General features: G+C 41.4%; 1 protein-coding gene across 4 annotated transcripts in view; it reads left to right on the forward strand.

Annotated features, from left to right (window-relative positions):
* The window catches only part of COL14A1 (collagen type XIV alpha 1 chain), a 257,518-nt gene that overhangs the window by 228,698 nt on the left and 8,966 nt on the right, over positions 1-19,854 (forward strand). For all 4 annotated transcript variants that reach the window (XM_027092565.1, XM_027092562.1, XM_027092564.1 and 1 more), the window contains exons 44-45: positions 335-401; positions 3,333-3,521. In XM_027092565.1, the coding sequence (XP_026948366.1) occupies positions 335-401; positions 3,333-3,521 (256 nt within the window). The remainder of the gene's footprint in view (positions 1-334; positions 402-3,332; positions 3,522-19,854) is intronic.

Genomic DNA, 19,854 nt, shown 5'->3' on the forward strand with positions numbered 1-19,854 from the left:
GGTTGAGAAATTGCTGTATTTTCAAACTCTAAAGAGCGATAAATAAGACATTAAATATGTATGGGTTTATTACAAAACTAGTAAATTTTTTAGAATCTGGGGCCAGAAGCACTTGAACTTTTTAATTTCATAAAGGCTCTCAGGAACCTTGTACCACGAGTGCCAGATTGCTTACACCTTCTCCGTGTGCACCATGGTGGTCAATCCTACCTGTTGCTAGGAGACAAAGAGCCCAGGTTGGGAACAACGAGTCAAGTCCCATTTCCATCCTGGAAGTCCTGCCATTGGCTGGGTTTGTGGCTGAGAGTCAGCAGTCTGCTTTTTTCTCATCCAGGGTGACCTACAGTCTCAAGCCATGGTGAGGGCAGTGGCACATCAGGTGTGCGAACAGCTCATCCAAAGTAAGTGCGTTATAGTTACAGATGTTTTTTTATTACACGTCCAAATGGGAATTTGCCTTTCACACAAGCGTAAAGACTAAGCTTTGTCTTGTTGCAGAAACATAAGCTTTACAGATGGCCATCACTAACCCATCTAAGTGATCATTACATATTACCCTAGAGTTCTGCATCGATAGTGCAGAGACCAAATTCCTCTCTGTTGTTTGTCCAAAAACTCTCTGTTTGCCCATATAGGTTTAACTTGACTGTCCATATCAAATCTTTTATTTCTTCTTCATCTCTCCAAATAGATAGATTTTTTTCTCAAGTCCTCAGCACTTGAAAGCTGCCAAACTAAGGCATCAGAAGCTACCTTCAAGCTTTTCATCCACCTTTTAATTTCATAAAGGCTCTCAGGAACCTAAGACATCAGAAGCTACCTTCAAGCCCCTAGATTTAAATCCATATCTCTTTCTTACCCATTGCTTTTGGTTAGCCCAAGGCCCTTCCCTTTATTCTTTAAGATTTATACCAGAAAAAATGCAGACACACAAACATACATGCACACATGGGGACAGGCTTCATGTGAACATTTGACATGATACTTGGGCTCCGTGCCAAAAATTACACTGGAACACACTTTATATCACACCTGTCCCATTTCTTCATTTTAAACTTGAACTTTCCCACAGGCCAGTATTTCAGTTACTGATTCATGCTCATTCACTTCCATACCCACGCATCTGTGCATTTCTCCCCTGCCCACTGACTTTGTATTTTGTCTCAGTAATCTAACCAGAGGGTTACTAGAGTGGGCCCTTCTCTCTGCCAGTCATTTGTTTAGTTCCACAAAGATCTGAGGCCACAAGGAGATGAAATATTCCTCTCAAACCCAGACAGCTCTGGCCTAGCTCTGCTGCCAAGCCCCCTGGTTCTGTAGCATCCACCATCTCCAAGGCCAACATTACCTAAGCGGCTGCCTTAACAGCTTTGAGGTTATATTTTTTTAACCTGGGAAGTTTGGGAATCCTGTAAGTGTCCAAGAAGGTGCTATTGGCTGGGTCCAAAATTCCATCTGCAGTAGATAAACCCAGATCTCATCCTGCAGAAAGCATGGAGTGAAGGTCTACAGGGGTTTGGAAGAGTTTTCATTAAGACGTAAATCTTAGGGCAAACTGAATACAAAGCTACTCTCTTCAGATGTAGTAGTAATGCTCCCTATATTTTAACTTTATTTCATTTTGTATTATATTGCCCAAACTAGTGGTTGTGAAAGAATTTATCAGTTAAATGAAACTACTTAAGTTTAATGCCAAAATAGGATCTCTGAAGATACAATTAATTATAAAAGGGAAACAACATTAAGTAGAATATGTCCAAAGCTAACCTGTACCTTGGATTATTTTGTAAGTTTCTCATTTCAAGTATACACTGTAAATGGGTGGGTAATGATTTTAAGGAAACCTAAGGGTTAAATCCTAACATGACTCACTGACTATAATATAAGGAAGATTTCACAATAGTTGCTATCTTATTCCACTGTAGAATAAAAATCTTATATAAATAGGTGATTATTTGAAACATGCCCTAAAAATTGAGAGTCCAAAATGCAGTTTTTCCCATCAGCAATTCTCAGATTCTTGTGAATAACTTCTAGGAAATAGAAACCAACAGGGGTTATACAAGAGCTGAAATATGTCAGTAAAATAGGGAGGCCCTGCCTGTCAATGTCCTTGTCAGAGGAAAAAAATAGAAGAGATTTTATGCCAGTCTATGAGCAAAACCCAACCCACCCAGAAGCTTTATTTCTGGTACCTCAATCATCTGCCCACACACCCCTTCACGTTTCTCTGGGCTTCTTATTTCCTTCCTTAGGCTTCACCTCAGAACTTGATTATCATTTAGCATAGAATTCCTCACATGCTCAGTTACCTGGTTTTTAGTCCAGATCTGAATTATGCTAGGAAAGTTTATGTGGGAAGCTGTGTGAGGCTGAGGTGATGACAGCTAGAGAAGTATCAATAATAAAGGATGGCCCTTTTATCAAAGGAGGAAGCTGAAAAAGCAGATGTGGAAATGTCTGATCCCACCCAAACATTCATGGACATGCCTACTAATGGCTCCTGGGTCATTAGGAGGCCAATCCTACTTACAGTCATGGTCCTATGCTTAAGAACGCATTGACTATATCTTAGAAATCATCCCTCTAAAAATGGTTACTATTCTTTATTTAGGGTTCAGTGTTTACAAAGGAATAAATGACAGTCATCTGGAAAGTTCACTTCTTTGGGAAAATGTTATCTCCTGATGATGCTGAAAAATGGGGCATTATGGTATCAAATACTTTCTCAATCTATACTTCTAATTATTAAAATACATTCTTCCAGGCACAGCTGAGTTAAGGGATTCTGGGAGAGAGCGCCAGATTTTTTTTAAAAATAAAGCTATTCAGAGTTTCTGCAGCTGGGACCCAAGTAAAGGTTTCTGCAAAAAGCCTTGGCAATGAAGAAATGAGTTGAAACAGAGCACTTGTCTGGGGATTACTGAGCAAGAGGGTGGGACAGGCTTTGTGGGTTGGAAGAAAGACATATTACTTGGGTGGAAATCGCTGGGGAAAAGGGGCAGCTGGGTGAGGATTTAGGGGTCAGATAAATGTTGGGGGTGAAGATAAAATTTATGATTTCTGGTCAGTGATGTTTACTGAGATGCTGACGTGAGCTGTGGAATTCCAAACACATGAGATGCGACTTGAATACAGTCCAGCTGTTAATATCATCCGAAGTAAAATGCAAAAAGTTTTCAGTTGGAAATCAACTTATTTCAGAGGGATGTGCTTCTTCCTGTTGGTGGGTGTCTAACAGAATTGTTTGGAACCTTGACAGATAATACCTTCAGTTCTCCCTTTCTAAGTGTGACAGTTCATCGAATGCTTCTTTGTCCTTCGTGTCTCAGGTCATATGGCCAGGTACACAGCCATCCTCAACCAGATTCCCAGCCAGTCAACATCAATTCGGACCATCCAAGGGCCTCCTGGAGAGCCTGGGAGACCAGGCTCCCCTGGAACCCCTGGTGAACAAGGACCCCCAGGTGCCCCAGGCTTCCCAGGAAATGCGGGTGTGCCAGGGACCCCAGGAGAACGAGGTAAGCTGGACCACTCCTCTCGCTGAGTGCGCCGAAACAAGAGTGTAACGGTGGTGCTTATGCAATGATAAAGTTCCAAATAATGGACCTAAATTAATTCTATTCCAGCTATTCTTCAGCTTCTTGTTTATTAATTCCCAATATTGAGAAAATTGAATAATCTACAAAACATTTATTAAGAGCCACGTCTGCTTGTATGCAAAGGGAGGATCAGAAACCCCAATTCACCTCTAAAAGGCTTTTGAGCTCATGAGAGAAAGAGGTCCCCACTAGATGGATGAATTAAAAAAAATATGCCCATCCAGGTAGAATTACAACATGATACCCCACTCTGGACAGATGTAGCATCAAACATATGTGTCAACTGAAAAAAAAACACACACACAACCTAAAAGTTGAGAATTATGTTTTATTTGGCGGACTCACTGAGGACTTAAACCTGGGATGCAGCCTCTCAGATGGGTCTGAGGAGCTGCTCCGAAGAGATGAAGGAGGACCTGGATTTCTAGGAGTTTTGCAACAAAAACCAGGTAGTGGGAACATCAAAAGAGAACTGTTAATTAAGGAAAAACAGGCATCTCAAATTAATGAATTTAGCACTTTCCTATGAATGGGAAGATGCAAGAGTCTGGGCTCATTGAAATCATTCCTTTGATACGAACCTTAACTACCTAGAGCCAGTATTCTGTTCCTTTCCATCCTGAATCTCCTCAGGGTGCACTGGTGGGGGCAGCCGTAGTGGCTGCTGGCTTGATGGACACAACATCTTTTGTTTGCTCGTATGGCAAGCAGCATTCTTTGTCCACATGTGTCATGGCAAGTAGAGAGCTCACTTCCTAGGTCTGGTACATTTTTTTGTGCAGTGCCCATACCAGGCAACGGTCAGCCTTGAGGTAAGGCATGAGTCATATCAACATATGATTTACATGTGCTTATGTAGACCATGCCAGTTCTAAACTTCAAATTAAATACTGTTTGTGGCTCATCTTCCTATAACATGAGGCAGTATTTTATTTAACAGTTCCATGGGCCAATGTTTAATCTTTCCTACTAAAGTTTCTTTCGAATAGAGATCCTACTTAGCCTTTTCTTCTACCCTTTACAGGTCTTAGCAGTGTTGTGTAATACAATAATGGACTCTTTCGATTGAATTTAACCCTATCCTGTAATTGGCCAAGATCTCCCACTCCAGAAGCAGATCAGATGAGAGAGAAGTGGGAAAAGGGTTTACATATCAGACACAAAGAAAGTGACAGGAAAAGAGATAACCAGTAAAAGTATTTTCTAGGACACAATTTTATGGAATGTAGATTGGGAGAAAAGCTAACTAGTACCTATCTGCTCTTGTGAGTCATATTGCTTTAATGAGATGGGTAGGATATACTTCTTTGATCAAATTTGAGATGTAAAATGCAGATTACCAAGATAATATCTCATGTTTATTCTTGATCCATGCCAACAGGCCATGTGCATTTCTGCCTTTGCACTTTGGGACACTTTGTTCTTCCCCCTTTGGAAATGTCCTTTCCTTTCCCTGCCTTATGTGAATCTCACTCTTAGTTCAAGGCTCAGCTTAACCCCTGTCTCATGCATGAAGTTTTTGTTGATTGTTCTGGACCAACAGATGTCTCCACCCCCTGAATACCTAATGCTCTGACCATCTCTCCCACCCATTTTAGCAGTCATCACATGTTAATGAACAGCACGATGGCAGAAAGCAGGGCTCAGGTCTGAATTGCTTTGCAATAATAGGTCCTCATCAGATAATTGTTGCTTTGATTGCAACCCAGTTCTGATTTTCCTTTCTAAAGGGTTTTCCTGTGCCAGGGCACTAAATCAGCAGATGTAGAGAAGGACATAATTTCCTCGCAGTGTACCAGCGATCTGGCAGCCAGGAAGGTGGCCACCTCTGTCAACAGGACACCCTCTAATGGGGTTGGTGATGGATCAGCTGTGACTCAGGGAGCACAGAGCCAGCGCCTGAGTCACTCTCGGCAAGTCACAAGTTGTCTTTGTTCTTTTTGGAAGTCCTGTCCTCGTTCCTGCCAGACTGAGTCTTTCCTGCTCTGCAAGAACACTTGAATGCTTAGATCAGAGAAAAGTCAGCCAAGGATCCTCAAACAGTGGTCCAGACAGCCCTCGAAATATGAATTTCCATGATATAATTTTCTGACATACATGTATGTATGTATTCCGAAAGAGTAGAGTAGATAAGCAAAATCCTGTATTTCACAAACACAGGTAGGATGACAGTAAGAGAAAGTGAGAAATGCCCTCTGAGCATGAGGGAAGGTGATTTCGGTTGATCACCAACTGGGAGGGTGCGCTTTGGGGTTTAAGGTAGGGGTTTATAGGCCAGCGCCCAGGGCACTTTTCATTCCCAGCAAAGTATTTCAGTCCTGTTGCAATTGGGATTCATGGTTGCAAGGAGAACAATAATTTTTTTAAAAAAGTATTTATTGAAGTATAGTTGATTTACCATGCTGTGTTAGTTTCAGGTATACAGCAAAGTGATTCATGTTTTGATATTAGCCTTGTGGTCCAAAAACCCAGAAAAGATTGATGCAGAAAAATGTCTGCCTTTCCACGAAATCAAAACAATAGAATTTTAAAACTGAAGAAACTTCAGCCATCTTTTCTCCTGACCCTCTCATTTTATATAAAAAAGAAACTTATAAAGATATCAAGGCCCAAAGAGGCTAGAAGTCAGCCAATGTCAGGACTGGAAATAAAAACCAGAGATCAGTTTGATTTTTTTTCTGTATAAAATATGATTATCACTATAGTGTAGAATACAATTTTAAAAGGACACTTTATTATAATGAGTAAAAATAAGTGCTATTACTAGGCGGTGCACTTAGACAGATAATAAGCTACAAAAGTAAGACTGAAAGAAATATGGGTGTTGAGATTCTGACATAGCATTGAGGGGAACCTCACTTTCTGCTGAGTCTTCATAAAAAAAAAATTCATGACTCTATTGATATGGCTAATTTTTCACCAGAAGTACTCCATCTGATTTCTCTATTCTAATTTTTCAAAAGTTTTTCAAACTTCTTAAAACATAATGAACAAGAAGAAATACACTTTACATCATGATGCTGTATGCATGTGCATGTGTGTGCATTCAAACTTATATAACTGAGGCAAATAGAAATAATACTTTCCCTTACTATTGTTTCCTGTTTTCTTTTGTTAAAAGGCTGAGGGGCAGCATGGGGAATTCTGTTCAATACTCTGTAATAACCTATACGGGAAAAGAATCTGAAAAAGAAGAGATATATGTATATGTATAACTAAGTCACTTTGCTTTGCACCTGAAACTAATACAACATTGTATATCAACTATATTCCAATATAAAAATTTAAAAAAAATGGCTAAGGGGCACCTTTGGGTTTTATGACCTCAGTTTGAAATACACTGTTCTAGTTCAAGATCTTTGATTAACGCCATTCTTTTTTTTTTTTTTTTTTTTTGCGGTACGCGGGCCTCTCACTGTTGTGGCCTCTCCCGTTGCGGAGCACAGGCTCCGGACGCGCAGGCTCAGTGGCCATGGCTCACGGGCCCAGCCGCTCCACGGCATGTGGGATCCTCCCCGACCGGGGCACGAACCCGTGTCCCCTGCATCGGCAAGGCGGACTCTCAACCACTGCGCCACCAGGGAAGCCCCTGATTAACGCCATTCTTATCATTGAAATATCCAAAGAATATGCATTTTTAGAGAATAGAAATTGCAAACATTCCTTCCACATCAGCTCGGCGAAGTAGACGACCATTCACGACTTGCCTTATTTCCTAACAGAAGACTGTATTTTCACTCCATCTGATTGTCTTTCTCGCTCTCATTAACCCTTTGTCTCCTTTAACTTAAAGTATTTTTCATAAGATTGTGTGGAACAGTCTCTTAGCTGTCTTCTCCCATAGGTTGTAGTAGAAAGAGAATCCTCAGACCTTAATGATTCAGAGAGATCCTGCAGCCCACATTGTTCCTCCAAAGCTTAAACTCCAGCTGAGACTTGGCTCATTATTGGCACCCAGAATTGAAGGGGTTCCACGTGCATCACAGAAGCAAAATGTGACGCGCCTGCTTTCTCTCCTCACTGTTAACTTATGTCAGAGAAAAGCGATTCCTCCATGGACTAGGCTACATTTTCGCTGCCTTTCCCCATTAAACCCTGAACCATCTTCAGGTAAATGGCTCTGTAGCCTGGCTTCCAAAATTTAGAAAAATGGGTGGGATCAGCTCTGAGGTTCCTCTGTTGTTCCCTGAACCTGGACAATTGAGTCCTAACTATTCTGACTTAAACTCACTCTCCAGTTAGCCTTGTGTGATTCTAACGAGATCGTCTTGACAACTCAATTTCTAATTGTGATCTCTGCATGTCATTCCCAGATGATCAATCTGTTGATTTCCTTTTTCCATTTATTTAAATGTTCATTATCCACACTGATATCTTGGACCGTCTATGAACCCAGACAACAGTAGCTTAGTTGGTCTAGAGTCCACAAAATTCAGTTTACTTATTTATCTGAAAAGAACTGGGAAATTTCCCTGATTTCAGTCTTCATGCAACTCCTTCAGCTTCCATGATTCTCCAAAATATACTGGATCAGAGGAACCATCCAACTAAAGATTTTCACGTTTAGATTGTATATCCATAACAGCTGGAATTCATAGCTGGTTTATTTTCTATAATAAATCAACAAATATTTATGAAATTCAAGGTTTATGTAAGGCTCTTGGCTGGGCAGTGTGTGAGATAATACTATGATTTATGGCTTTTGCTTGTTATGTTAGGTGCCAGATGCATCTGGCAATATTGTGCTTGGTCCCATATATACAATCTCATTTGGATAAAATAGAAGACACGGTTTGGATAAGGAAAGAATATGATATATTAACTGAATGTACAAGTAGGGAGATGGCAACTGCTAAGCAAGTTATATGGAAAGTACATGCTGTCAGAATTTACAGGAAGACAGCACTGTGGTCTTTGATAAGAAATGGTGCTATCGTTTATTAAGCAATTACTTAATAAACCAGCAGTTGCTTAGTATATTTTTAATGTTCATAAAACTTTTATGAGATCCGTATTAGCTCCATTTTTAGGTGAGGAAACTGAGGCTCAGCCAGATGGTCAGTTGTCACAAAGGCCACACAGCTGAACAGCAGGGGACCAGAATTCGAATCCAGATGTGTATGATTCCAGAATATCTGTGCTTGCTTTCCTCTGCCCTGTTGTCACCTTTAAATTCATTGCTTGGCGGGGGTTTCACAGAGGAGGCCAGCACTGTGCAGGGTTTGGTGAACCCTGTTTCATTATGGCTCCTAATATCCACAGTTAATAGCATGTGAACTGCTACACTAACCAGTGTTTTAGTGGGTTATAGTTGTACTATTTGCAAGCTTCTTAATGCACTCTGTTCTGCTGTGTTTGGATAGCCTTGGGGCATCCGTGACCTGGCAGATGACCAGCTTTGAGAAGTCAGGTGACCTGTTTTGGGTACCTATGAACATGATAAAGACACTTTTTAAAAAATTTATTATTTTTGGCTGCGCTGGGTCTTCGTTGCTGCACGTGGGCTTTCTCTAGTTGCGGCGAGTAGGGGCGACTCTTCGTTGCCGTGCGCGGGCTTCTCATTGCAGTGGCTTCTCTTGTTGCGGAGCACGGGCTCTAGGCGCGCAGACTTCAGTAGTTGTGGCACGTGGGCTCAGTCGTTGTGGCTCATGGGCTTAGTTGCTCCATGGCATGTGGGATCTTCCCGGACCAGAGCTCAAACCTGTGTCCCCTGCACTGGCAGGTGGATTCTTAACCACTGGGACATGAGGGAAGTCCCTGATAAAAGCATTTTTTACGGTTATATATTTTGGCACTTGACAGTTCTTCTGGATTTTAGCATAGGCCCAGTAGGGCGGTAACCTATAGGGAAATTGGTCATGGGTCTGGCCATAGAAGTTATACTTCTATTATAGTGTCTCAGCCTGGGGGCAAATAGGGAGAAACCTGGAACAAAGTAATTTAATCTTGTTTCACTTCTGATATTTTAGAAGAGAAACCGTTTTCACCTTACTATGCGTGATGCTGCTTTAGCTGGAAACAGCATGATGGGAGGGAAAGAATGCAGTTTGGGGCATCAATCACATATGGGTTAGGATCCTAACTTTGCCACATACTAGCTATGTAATCTTGGCTGCTTAATCTTTCTGAATCTTCATTCATTCATTTAACCAGCACTTACTGAGCATCTACTACATGTCAGGCCTGGTGCTGGGTGTTAACAGCACAGTGGTAAACAGGGGATACAGCTCTTGCCTTTTATGTACTTTGCATAGAGACAGATATTAAACAAAAAAATACATGAATAGCTTAATTTCAGTTTTTATGTGTTATGAAAAAATGTAGGTTGCTCTATGAACATGGAAGAGGGGACTCTGACTTACTCTGTTGAGTCAGTGCTGTTTTAACCGAGACCTGAAAGTTTAGGAGTTTGCCATATCAGTAAGAAAGAAAGTCAGAAGAGGGCATTCTAGGCAAAGACAGCAATAGCATGTGCAAAGGTCCTGAGGTGGGAAGGGACTTGAAACCTATAAAGCCATGATTCTCAGCCCTAGCAAACATATTGTCTCCTATTTATAACAAATAATTTGCAACATTTCTGTTACTGTTCTAAACTGAAACTTATAGATAATAAATATTACCTGCCTTCACACATAATTTTAAAAAAATAGAATGTCGTACTATGTAATATAAAGAAGTAAAAGGAGAGTAATTTATGGTCAAATACTTTATTCCAATATACAGATTTCCAGCATAACTACAATGGAAACATAAAGAATAAATCAAAATGTACTTGTATTTAAGAATTATTAAAATGCAACAGTTCCAAATTCAAGGTGATATAGTTGAGCTTTATCAATTACTTATGTCTCTGCATTTGTCTCTATTGTGTTCACAGTGAAGATCTATTAAGATAGCAAGTACATCACTGGCATTATGCAAATAAATGTAAATTACCTTCTCCTACTTTTTCAGGCACATGTTTTTTGGTTAACACATCTCTTGATTTTTCATTATGTCCTTTTTCCTACTAGACGGGGTCATGTCTTTCCCTATGCCAGCACCTGAAAAAAAGTTTACTGGAAATGACTGGAAGTTATCATTGCAAAGACTTTCCCTTTGCTGGACTTCATTAGTTTCTGTAAATTTCATGAGCACTTTACGTCTACTCTGTGGGATCAAATCTTTTGGATGTAAGAGCTCTAGTCACTCCAATATTATTATTGAGGATTAAAAAATATTAATATTGGAATGTCATTTTTTTTTTTTTTTTTTTTTGCGGTACGCCGGCCTCTCACTTTTGTGGCCTCTCCCGTTGCGGAGCAGAGGCTCCAGACGCACAGGTTCAGTGGCCATGGCTCACGGGCCCAGCCGCTCCGCGGCATGTGGGATCTTCCCGGACCAGGGCACAAACCCGTGTCCCCTGCATCGGCAGGTGGACTCTCAACCACTGCGCCACCAGGGAAGCCCTGGAATGTCATTTTAATCAAGAGAAAATATCATGTTTGTCTAAAAGCTTGACGCTAGGGCAGTTTCTAACCTCTGTTGGCTCTCAGGATTAATTTGTTATTGTTCTTTGAGGATAAAATCCCTGAGTGACTCTTGAAGTTGGAAAATGTCTCTCCTTGAGCTTTCCCTGCCACCGAAGACCAAATTTCTAATGACTGGATGTAAAGAAAGACAATCTTTAGAGATCAATTTTTATCAGTCAGGTTCTGTGGTTAACTTGAAAAAGATTGTCTTCGTTTCAGAAAATGAGAAAAGGGGCATGGGAGAAGGATAAGATGAAACACAACTGAACTCCCCTAAGCAAACACAGATAGAAAAGGAATCGGCCATCTTCTGGTTGCCGTTAAGTCAGTGACACCACCTTTCAGAGACAGAGAAGTGGCTGTCAGGGCAGCAGATGACACACTAAAGCTAACACTGAGTCCCTTATGCTCGTGCCACAGTTTACTGTGAATCCACAGGGCTGAGAAGTCTAGAGAAAAAGCTAGGTCCCCAATGGATTCAAAGCTGGGTGAGAGAAGTAGGGTTCTTATGTTCAATTCCTGTGGCTGAAAAGAGCTGTTGGCATAGACGATACATTTGGCAGAAAACTTGGGTCACAAATTCAGAAGTGAAGCATAGTAGTTGTGAGCCAGGAATGCCTCAATGGTAAGCATCTGTGAAACTTCTTAATGTCCCTTGTATCCTGGTTTATTCCTGGAAAAATTCTCTTTATGGGACAGATCAACGTGATGAAAGATAGAGGGCCAGTAGAGCTCTCATAATAAGTTACTGGTTGATGCTTAAATATTTACAAGTCTTCCCTGTGATGTTGTGTTATGGTTGATACTCAGCTGCATGAGACATCGTCTTTTCATTGCTGATAAAAATCTGCTGAAATACATGTTTGTCTTCTTCCTCTCTTGCTTTCCTATCCCCTCCCTCTCATATCCTGAGAGATGAATTCCAGAGAAATAGTTTTCTCTTTTCACACCCATTAATTATCCGGTAAAGTCCAGTTTGAATGTCCTTTGGAATAAGACCTTTCTCTGAAGGTTTGATGGATTGTGTTTTCCTAATGTATAGTGACCTTAAGGCATTGACAATGAATGCTCTATCACTTTATCTCTTTGTACCATCTTTTATTTTGTAGATTGTTGTGTTTTTTTTCCTGTTACAGAATGACCCTTTGCATTTACCATGGCTGCAGAAAGAAGCCCTATGTATTGATCTATTACTATGAACAAATTACTCTAAAACTTAGAAGCTTAAAACAACAAAACATATATAATCGTGGATTTTATGGGTCTGGGATTCAGGAATAGTTTAGCTGGGTGCTTCTGGCTCAGGGTCTCTCATGAGGTTGCAGTTAAGATGTCAGTCAGGGCTACAGTTAGCTGGAGGCTCAAATGGGGCTGGCAGAGCTACTTCCAGGATGGCTGGCTCACTCACTATCAGGAATGATTAGCAGGGTCTCAGGCCCTCCCTGACTACTCTGCTTATATTTGCATGGGAAGGACAAGTCTCTCCATAGGGATGCTTGGATGTTCTCACAGCATGGCTGCTGCTTTCCTCAGAGCCAGTAATCCCTGCAAGAGAGCAGGGATGAGTCCACAGTACCTTTTGTAACTAGTCCTAGAAGTCACAGCTTTGCTTTCATCATATTCTCTTTATTAGGAGGGAGTCACTAAGCCCTGCCCATGCTCAAGTAGAGGGGGGCTAAGCTGTACATTTGAAGGGAGGAGCATAGAATTTGTGAGTATGTATTTAATCACATTGTTCTAAATTCAACCAAGGTTTTCTGCCCTTGCCATGTAACCACGGTGATGCTTTCATCTGTAAGAATGATTTCCACGCAGTCTGACTTCTAGTGCACTTGTGAAGGGTTGGCTCATGCTGTGTCTGCCTGTTTTTGCCATTTAAATGGGTGTCTTTCTCCCCCTCCTCCTTTAAAGTATTCAAATGCCAGATGCAGCTTTTTAGAGGGAAATATAAGATGTAGATTTAAGCACCTTGAAAGAGTAGCACCTATTGGAAAAGGCTTTTTGTAGACGAACACTTTTCGTGTCCCTATTTCTGGAATTCATTGTAATCAGGATAAAATCATTTGCCAGTCAAACACAAAGAATTATTTTAAAAAGTCATTGACAAATTAAAATTATCATTAAATTGTGTCCCCACTCTTCGTACTACTGTAATATGACTATTACAATAACAAAAGACTGTAACTGTTGTTTTGTTTACTTTTTGCCATGAAAACTGATATCGTTTCTGTAGCTTAAATTTTTTTTGAAATCCTTAATTGGAATGTCTGTGTAGTAGGCTGTAGCAGATTTTTTGCATTGGATTTCAGTCCTTGTCTTAGGTGATGGGTAATATGCTAGAAATACTGCCCAACGTTAATGCCATCTCAGGAAGATATCTTTGTGTAGTCCCAGGTTATGTCTTCCAGTCAGCTTCACTTCAAGTCTGTACCCTTTGCTCTAGCCAAACTGAACTACTCAGGGCTCTCAGTATGAGTCAGCTTTTGCTGCATAACAAACCACAAAAATCTCAGTAACATACAGCAATAGATATTGTTTCTCACCACATGTCTGTGGAAGGCAAGGGCAGCTCTGCTCTGCTGGGGCCCTGGCTGGGGGGGCAGTAGCTCCCTAGACTATGTTCTCCTTATGGCATTGGCAGAAATAAACAGGGCAACCCACCCACCAGTCATATTTCAAACCTCGGTTCACATCATTGCCCACTGATATCCCATTGGTTGAAGCAAGTCACACGGCCAAGTCAAAATCCAAGGGCTAGGGAGATGCATGAGCCTGTTGCAAGAGAACAGATGCATAATTCTATCGCAGAATAGTGAAGCATTCAGACCACTATTTCGGTTTACCACATCTTCATACATGACTTTTCCTTTCCATACTCAGGGCTAATTCCTGTTGTGCCCTGTTCTTTTAGCCTTTCATGGATTTTCACATGTTATTCTGACTCCCCAGAGCTCTCTTTCCTCCTCTGGCTCAACCAGACTCAAATTTTGAAACTCATCTCAAGAGTCAACTCTGCCAGACCACTCATCCCTCACTGTGGTTTATTTGTTTGGCCAGTGTGTTTGTTGTTGCTACACTACATTATTCCAACTGGATGAACAGGTGGAAGATCTGAGTAACATCTCTCTCGTTTGTACTCCCTGGTCCCCAAACACATGCCTCCATCATAGCAGTTTCCCGTTATATTGTAATTGTTGGTGTACTTGTCTGTCTTCCCACTGGACTGTGAGTTCCTTGAATGGGACTGTGCCTTTCATCTCTGCATCCTCCACAAAGGAGCTGAACACATATTTGACAAATGAATGGATGGCCGATCCCTACCTCATTACCGTGTAAAACATGTTGTTTAGCGCCAAGGTAGAATATACTTTCTTGAATTGTCCTTTATTGGTTTCACCTCTGTTAATCCTGTTTCACCAATGAGACTACATGCTCCCCACAAACCAAATTTAATGTCTGTTTTCCTTTTATTCCTCATAATACCTGTTATCTGATAGCTATTTCATGACTCATAAGTGATTTATGGTGTTAACTACCACTTGGCTAGCTTTTTGGCTGCCATTTCTCATTCAGCCCTAGAGCCATGATAAAAGCAGAAGCCCATGTGGTTTAGTTCATCAATCTAAAGACATCCTGTTAATAGCCAATGACTGCCAAGTTGACAGCGTCAGCATTTTCTTCAAATCATCATCATATAATTTTAGCCGGAAAAGCAGGGTGAAATTTTTAAATAGAAGTTTTGGTTATACTGGATATATTTTATATGCATTTCCTAAATGCATAGAAAAAGCATTGGATTTTTCAGTGCCCAGATTTAAGTGTGTCTAATTTAGATGTCTGTGGTAAAAAGGTCAAAGGATCTTCTGCCTATATTGCCTCTGTGTGTGTGTGTGTGTGTGTGTGCGCGCACGTGTACACACACAAATCTGGAAATAGAGAAAGAGAGAGACTCCCTTTACTTTATTTTTTATCATTTTTTCTTCCAGTTTTATTGAGATATAGTTAACATACACTGTATAAGCTTAAGGCATATAGCGTAATGATTTGGCTTACATACGCCATGAAATGGTTACCACAGTAAGTTTAGTGAATATCCATTATCTGGTATATATACAAAATTAAAGAAATTGGAAAAAAATGATTTTTTCTTGAGAAAATATTTTTCTCTTAGGATTTACTCTCTTGACAATTTACATATATAAGCACAGCAGTATTAATTATTTTTATCATGTCATACTTTCCATCCCTAGTACTTATTTATCTTATAAGTGGAAGTTTGTACATTTTGACGTCCTTCATCCAATTCTCTTTTCCCCACTCCCTATCTTTTAAATGTAGAAATGTGTTTTGTCATTTTCTAAATTTCTGGCCTTGAACATAAACAAGTGAAATGGAAGTATACCATGTACTAGTTTATAGGATAAAACTAAAGCTGTTTATATTAGCTATGATAAACCATTTTCAGTGAATTTTTTGACATGGCTTTTAAAGCAATAAATACATTATAATAAATAAATATACCAAATGCATTTGTGTAGATGGGTGAAAACATACATAGAGAAGATATATCCATTAACCCTTTCCATTTTCATTGGTTCTAGATTTAACTTAGACATTAAATTATTATGTGAATATAGCAAAGTAATTTGACTTTTCTGGACTTTTTACTAGCTCAGAAAAACATGATGAGGATCCTAGATATAGGATGTATTTACCTTAATAGTGATTCTTCATGCTTATTATGAAGGGCTGTTGGCCATAACACATTTTGTTTTAAACTCCATAGACCCTGGCCTTGTCCCAATGCCCTGACAAAACTCCCTTCTTTTCCGAGAGTGGAGAGCATCACATCACTTTTCAGTTCTGTAAAGAATAAAGACCAGACTAAGCTCTAATTTAAATATCTATTTAAATACCATCAAATGGCTGAATATGCATGCTGAACCTACAATACTCATTTTTTAAGCTATAGCAATTGGCTCATTTTCCTGCTAACTTTGTATCATTTATAATTTTCCCAGCAGTCAGTGCTGGAAATGATATGGCATTTGAGGAAGAGCAATCAGAACTTTGGAGCTGAAAGTGATAGATTGGCGTTTGGTCTGACCTTCTTATTATGTACCTATGAGGTCATAATATCAGTGGCAAAACTAGATGGACAAAACACCAGGATTCCTGGTGCCCTATTTAATCCCTGTTCTCTTTTGCTCCACCTCTGCAGCTGTGAACTGTCAACCTGCAAACAACGAGATAGGGTTAGTGTGTGATGATGAGCTGGGTACCTCATCATCTTCTCTCCTCTGTCCTCCCTTCTCCCTCCTTCACTGCCTCCTCCCTCTGTGCTTCCCCCTGCCCTCCACTGCCCAAATGTAAGTGTGTCTAATTTAGATGTCTGTGGTCAAAAGACCTGAGGACCTCCTGCCTATACTATCATGTCTCTGAGCGATAGAAAACATTGAAGTGCAAACTATCCTGTTGTCTTGCTCTTGATCTGGTGAGTGGGTTCCTTTGGCTACTGGGTAGCACTACTTAATGATTCAGTGCATTTTCCTCAACTTTTCAGTGGGACTACCACAGTGGTTTTTTTTGGTTTTGTTTTGTTTTTTGTGTGTGTGCAGTACGCGGGCCTCTCACTGTTGTGGCCTCTCCCGTTGTGGAGCACAGACTCTGGACGCGCAGGCTCAGCGGCCATGGCTCACGGGCCCAGCCGCTCCGCGGCATGTGGGATCTTCCCGGACCTGGGCACGAACCGGTGTCCCCTGCATCGGTAGGCGGACTCTCAACCACTGCGCCACCAGGGAAGCCCGCACAGTGTTTGTTGGTGGGGTTGTGCTCTGTGGGATTCTGGTCCATCTCAGCTAGTTGTATTGCTTTGTAGCATCCAGCAGAGGCAGACCCATGTTTTGTGGGTCCCGAAGCTTAAACAGTTTGAGTTCCTCTTTAAGAAAAATAGTATGACTTACTACAAACAAAAAAAAAGGGGGGAAAAAGGGTAGGTAGAAAGTATTGAAGGAGTTCTCTGCACGTAAGGGCCCATATTCAAATTCAGTCTGATACACAAAATTTGTCCTGACGTGACCTAGACCACTCCCCAGCCAGCAGCCACCAAAGCTCTTCCAAACCATTTCTAGCTCCCCAGGCGCTCCCTGTTCTCTCTCATCAGCAAGCCTTTTCATGTGCATTTCCATCCATCCCTTCTTTCCTTGCCTAATGCCTGCTGTTCAAGACTTAACTCCGATGGTCAGCTCTATTGGAAAGCGTTCTGAGATCCCCCACAGATGCCTCAGTTTGATGCCCTCATATTTTGTTGTTGCAATTCTCATACCGCATTATAGCTACTCGTTTGTCTCTTTACTGCATGGTGACCTGTGACAGGCAGGAAGGATGCTTTTGACTCTGAATTCTCAGTACCTGATATTAGGACTGGACTGGGAGTTTGCTTTCGGTTTGCTCCTCTCCCTCCTTTAGCTGTGCATCACTGTGTTTCCAGGCTTCTTTGCCCTCTGCTCCTGAGCAGGTTCAGCCAGTGGGAGGCACCGCGGAGGATTAGAGGGTAAGAGGAGGAGAAAAGTCAGACTATTTCTCCTCTTAGCCCCACCCCTGCCTCCTCTGCCACTCCAGCTGTGGCTACAGCCCCTGTGTGGCTCCTGCTTCCACTGGAGCATCTCTTACTCTCATTCTAGATCCTACCAGAAAGCTCCAGGCACACCATTTCCTCTCTTTGTCCCTGCACACCTAGGGGTGATAGTTGCTTCCTGCTGTTGCTAATGTTATGGGTTGCCTCATCATTTCTGTTTGGTTTCTCAGTCCTTCTGTCACCCATGTAACCAAATCCCTGTATTAAATTCCCTCTGCCTGAAAGATCTAGAGTGGTTTACCATTCCCTGGCTGAGCCCTGAATTATAGAGGCATACTAGATGACTAGTTGTTTTATGAAAAAGGCAATAGGGAGAGGGACCCATAGCAGTGGTTTGCAAAGATTCTTTTACATTTAAAACCAATATGTAGGGGCTTCCCTGGTGGCGCAGTGGTTGAGAGTCCGCCTGCCGATGCAGGGGACACCGGTTCGTGCCCCGGTCCGGGAAGATCCCACATGCTGCGGAGCGGCTGGGCACGTGAGCCATGGCCGCTGAGCCTGCGCGTCCGGAGCCTGTGCCCCGCAACGGAAGAGGCCACAACAGTGAGAGGCCCGTATACCGCAAAAAAAAACAAACAAACCAATATGTATTTTCCAGTCTTGGCCACCATAGCACAAAATGTGGAGCTCCACATGCTGGTACTAATCCTATGGGCCAAGCATGTAAAAATAGCAGAGGCTGGAAAAGGACATTAAATACTTGTTGGATTGAGTCCAATTAATCTGCCACCTTGTAGCTAGGTACTTGATCCAGTACCTTGTACCTAGCAGGCATTCAAGCATACATTGAATGAAAAACAAACTATACTTGGAATTTATCACCAGCCATTTCCCAGGCAACAGACAATATAATAACATAGCTGAAGCCTTGTCTCACATTTTCTGTGGCTTCTTGGTAGAATTACAATGAAAACATTACCCAGGCCTTGCATATCTGCCTGGGCATAAATTCTGAGAGTTGCTCAGAATGTCTGGAATAAAGAGGGAATGTCTCTGCTCCTCGGAGTAGCATGAGACTCCAGCCTGAGTGCTTGGTGTGGTCATGGGACCATAGGAATGGGTAAAATCTTCCCACTCAGAGGCCAACAGGCCAAGGAAAATAGGAAACTGATAACCAAACGCCAGATCCTGGGCAAGTCATCCGTGTGAGCAGGATAAATCCTATTAAAATCAACCCCAAGTATTGCTCTGAGCAGAGGGCAAGTGTGTGAACCAAGGGAAGTAAGCTGAAGAAATATGATAACCACAGGGCTGATTTCTGAGTGTGGGACCAGAGAAAATGTGCAGATTGATTGGACAGGCAGTTCAGGAAGCCATGACTACAGCAAACAAGACAAACTCAGCCTCTAGGTCCAGCTTGGGACGGAGAGGCCGGGAGTGTTGTGGTTAAGTGTATAGGCCTCAGAATCAACCTGCCTATGTTGAAATCGTGGCTCTGTTACTTACTAGCTAAGGACAAATGACTTAACCTCTCTGAATCACAGGCCTCTTTTAGGGTTAACAGTAGTGGCTGCCATCTTGGTTCTTGTGAAGACTAAGTGAGTTTGTTCATGTAAAGCATCTAGCATTCAAAACCTGGTGAGGCCATTTATAGGGGTAGCTGACACACCGACTGTTCACATCCTTGGTTTGTCAAAATCTGTAATCAGACCTTGTATTTCATTCATTCATCATATTTCTTGAGTGACTAATATGTGCCTGGTACTAGGAATATAACGATGAACTAGAACAAACATGTCTCTGCCTTAGTAGATCTGTAAGAGAAAATAGTGGAGGGTCAGTGTTAGATTAGTAGTAAGGGAGAATCAGGTAGCCCTGATGTGGTTTCTCATGAGACTTTTAAAAAAGAAAGAATATGACAAATATACCACTCTACTGAGGGATGTTGATAATGGCGGAGGCCATGCAAGTGTAGGGGGTGGGGATATTCGGGAACTCTCTACATTCTATTCAGTATTGCTGTGAACCTCAAAAAGTAAAGTCTATTTTAAAAGTTTCAAAAAAGAAAGAAAGAAGAGAGCAAGATCTTAAAATTCTAATGAGAGTAAGATCTAAGAGAGTAGATCATAAAAATTCTCATTAAAAAAAGAAAAAAAGAATGAAC

Source organism: Aethalodelphis obliquidens, unplaced genomic scaffold, assembly GCF_003676395.1.
Source record: "Aethalodelphis obliquidens isolate GAN/ISIS:26980383/991018 unplaced genomic scaffold, ASM367639v1 scaffold79, whole genome shotgun sequence".
NCBI classification, from domain to species: Eukaryota; Metazoa; Chordata; class Mammalia; order Artiodactyla; family Delphinidae; genus Aethalodelphis; species Aethalodelphis obliquidens.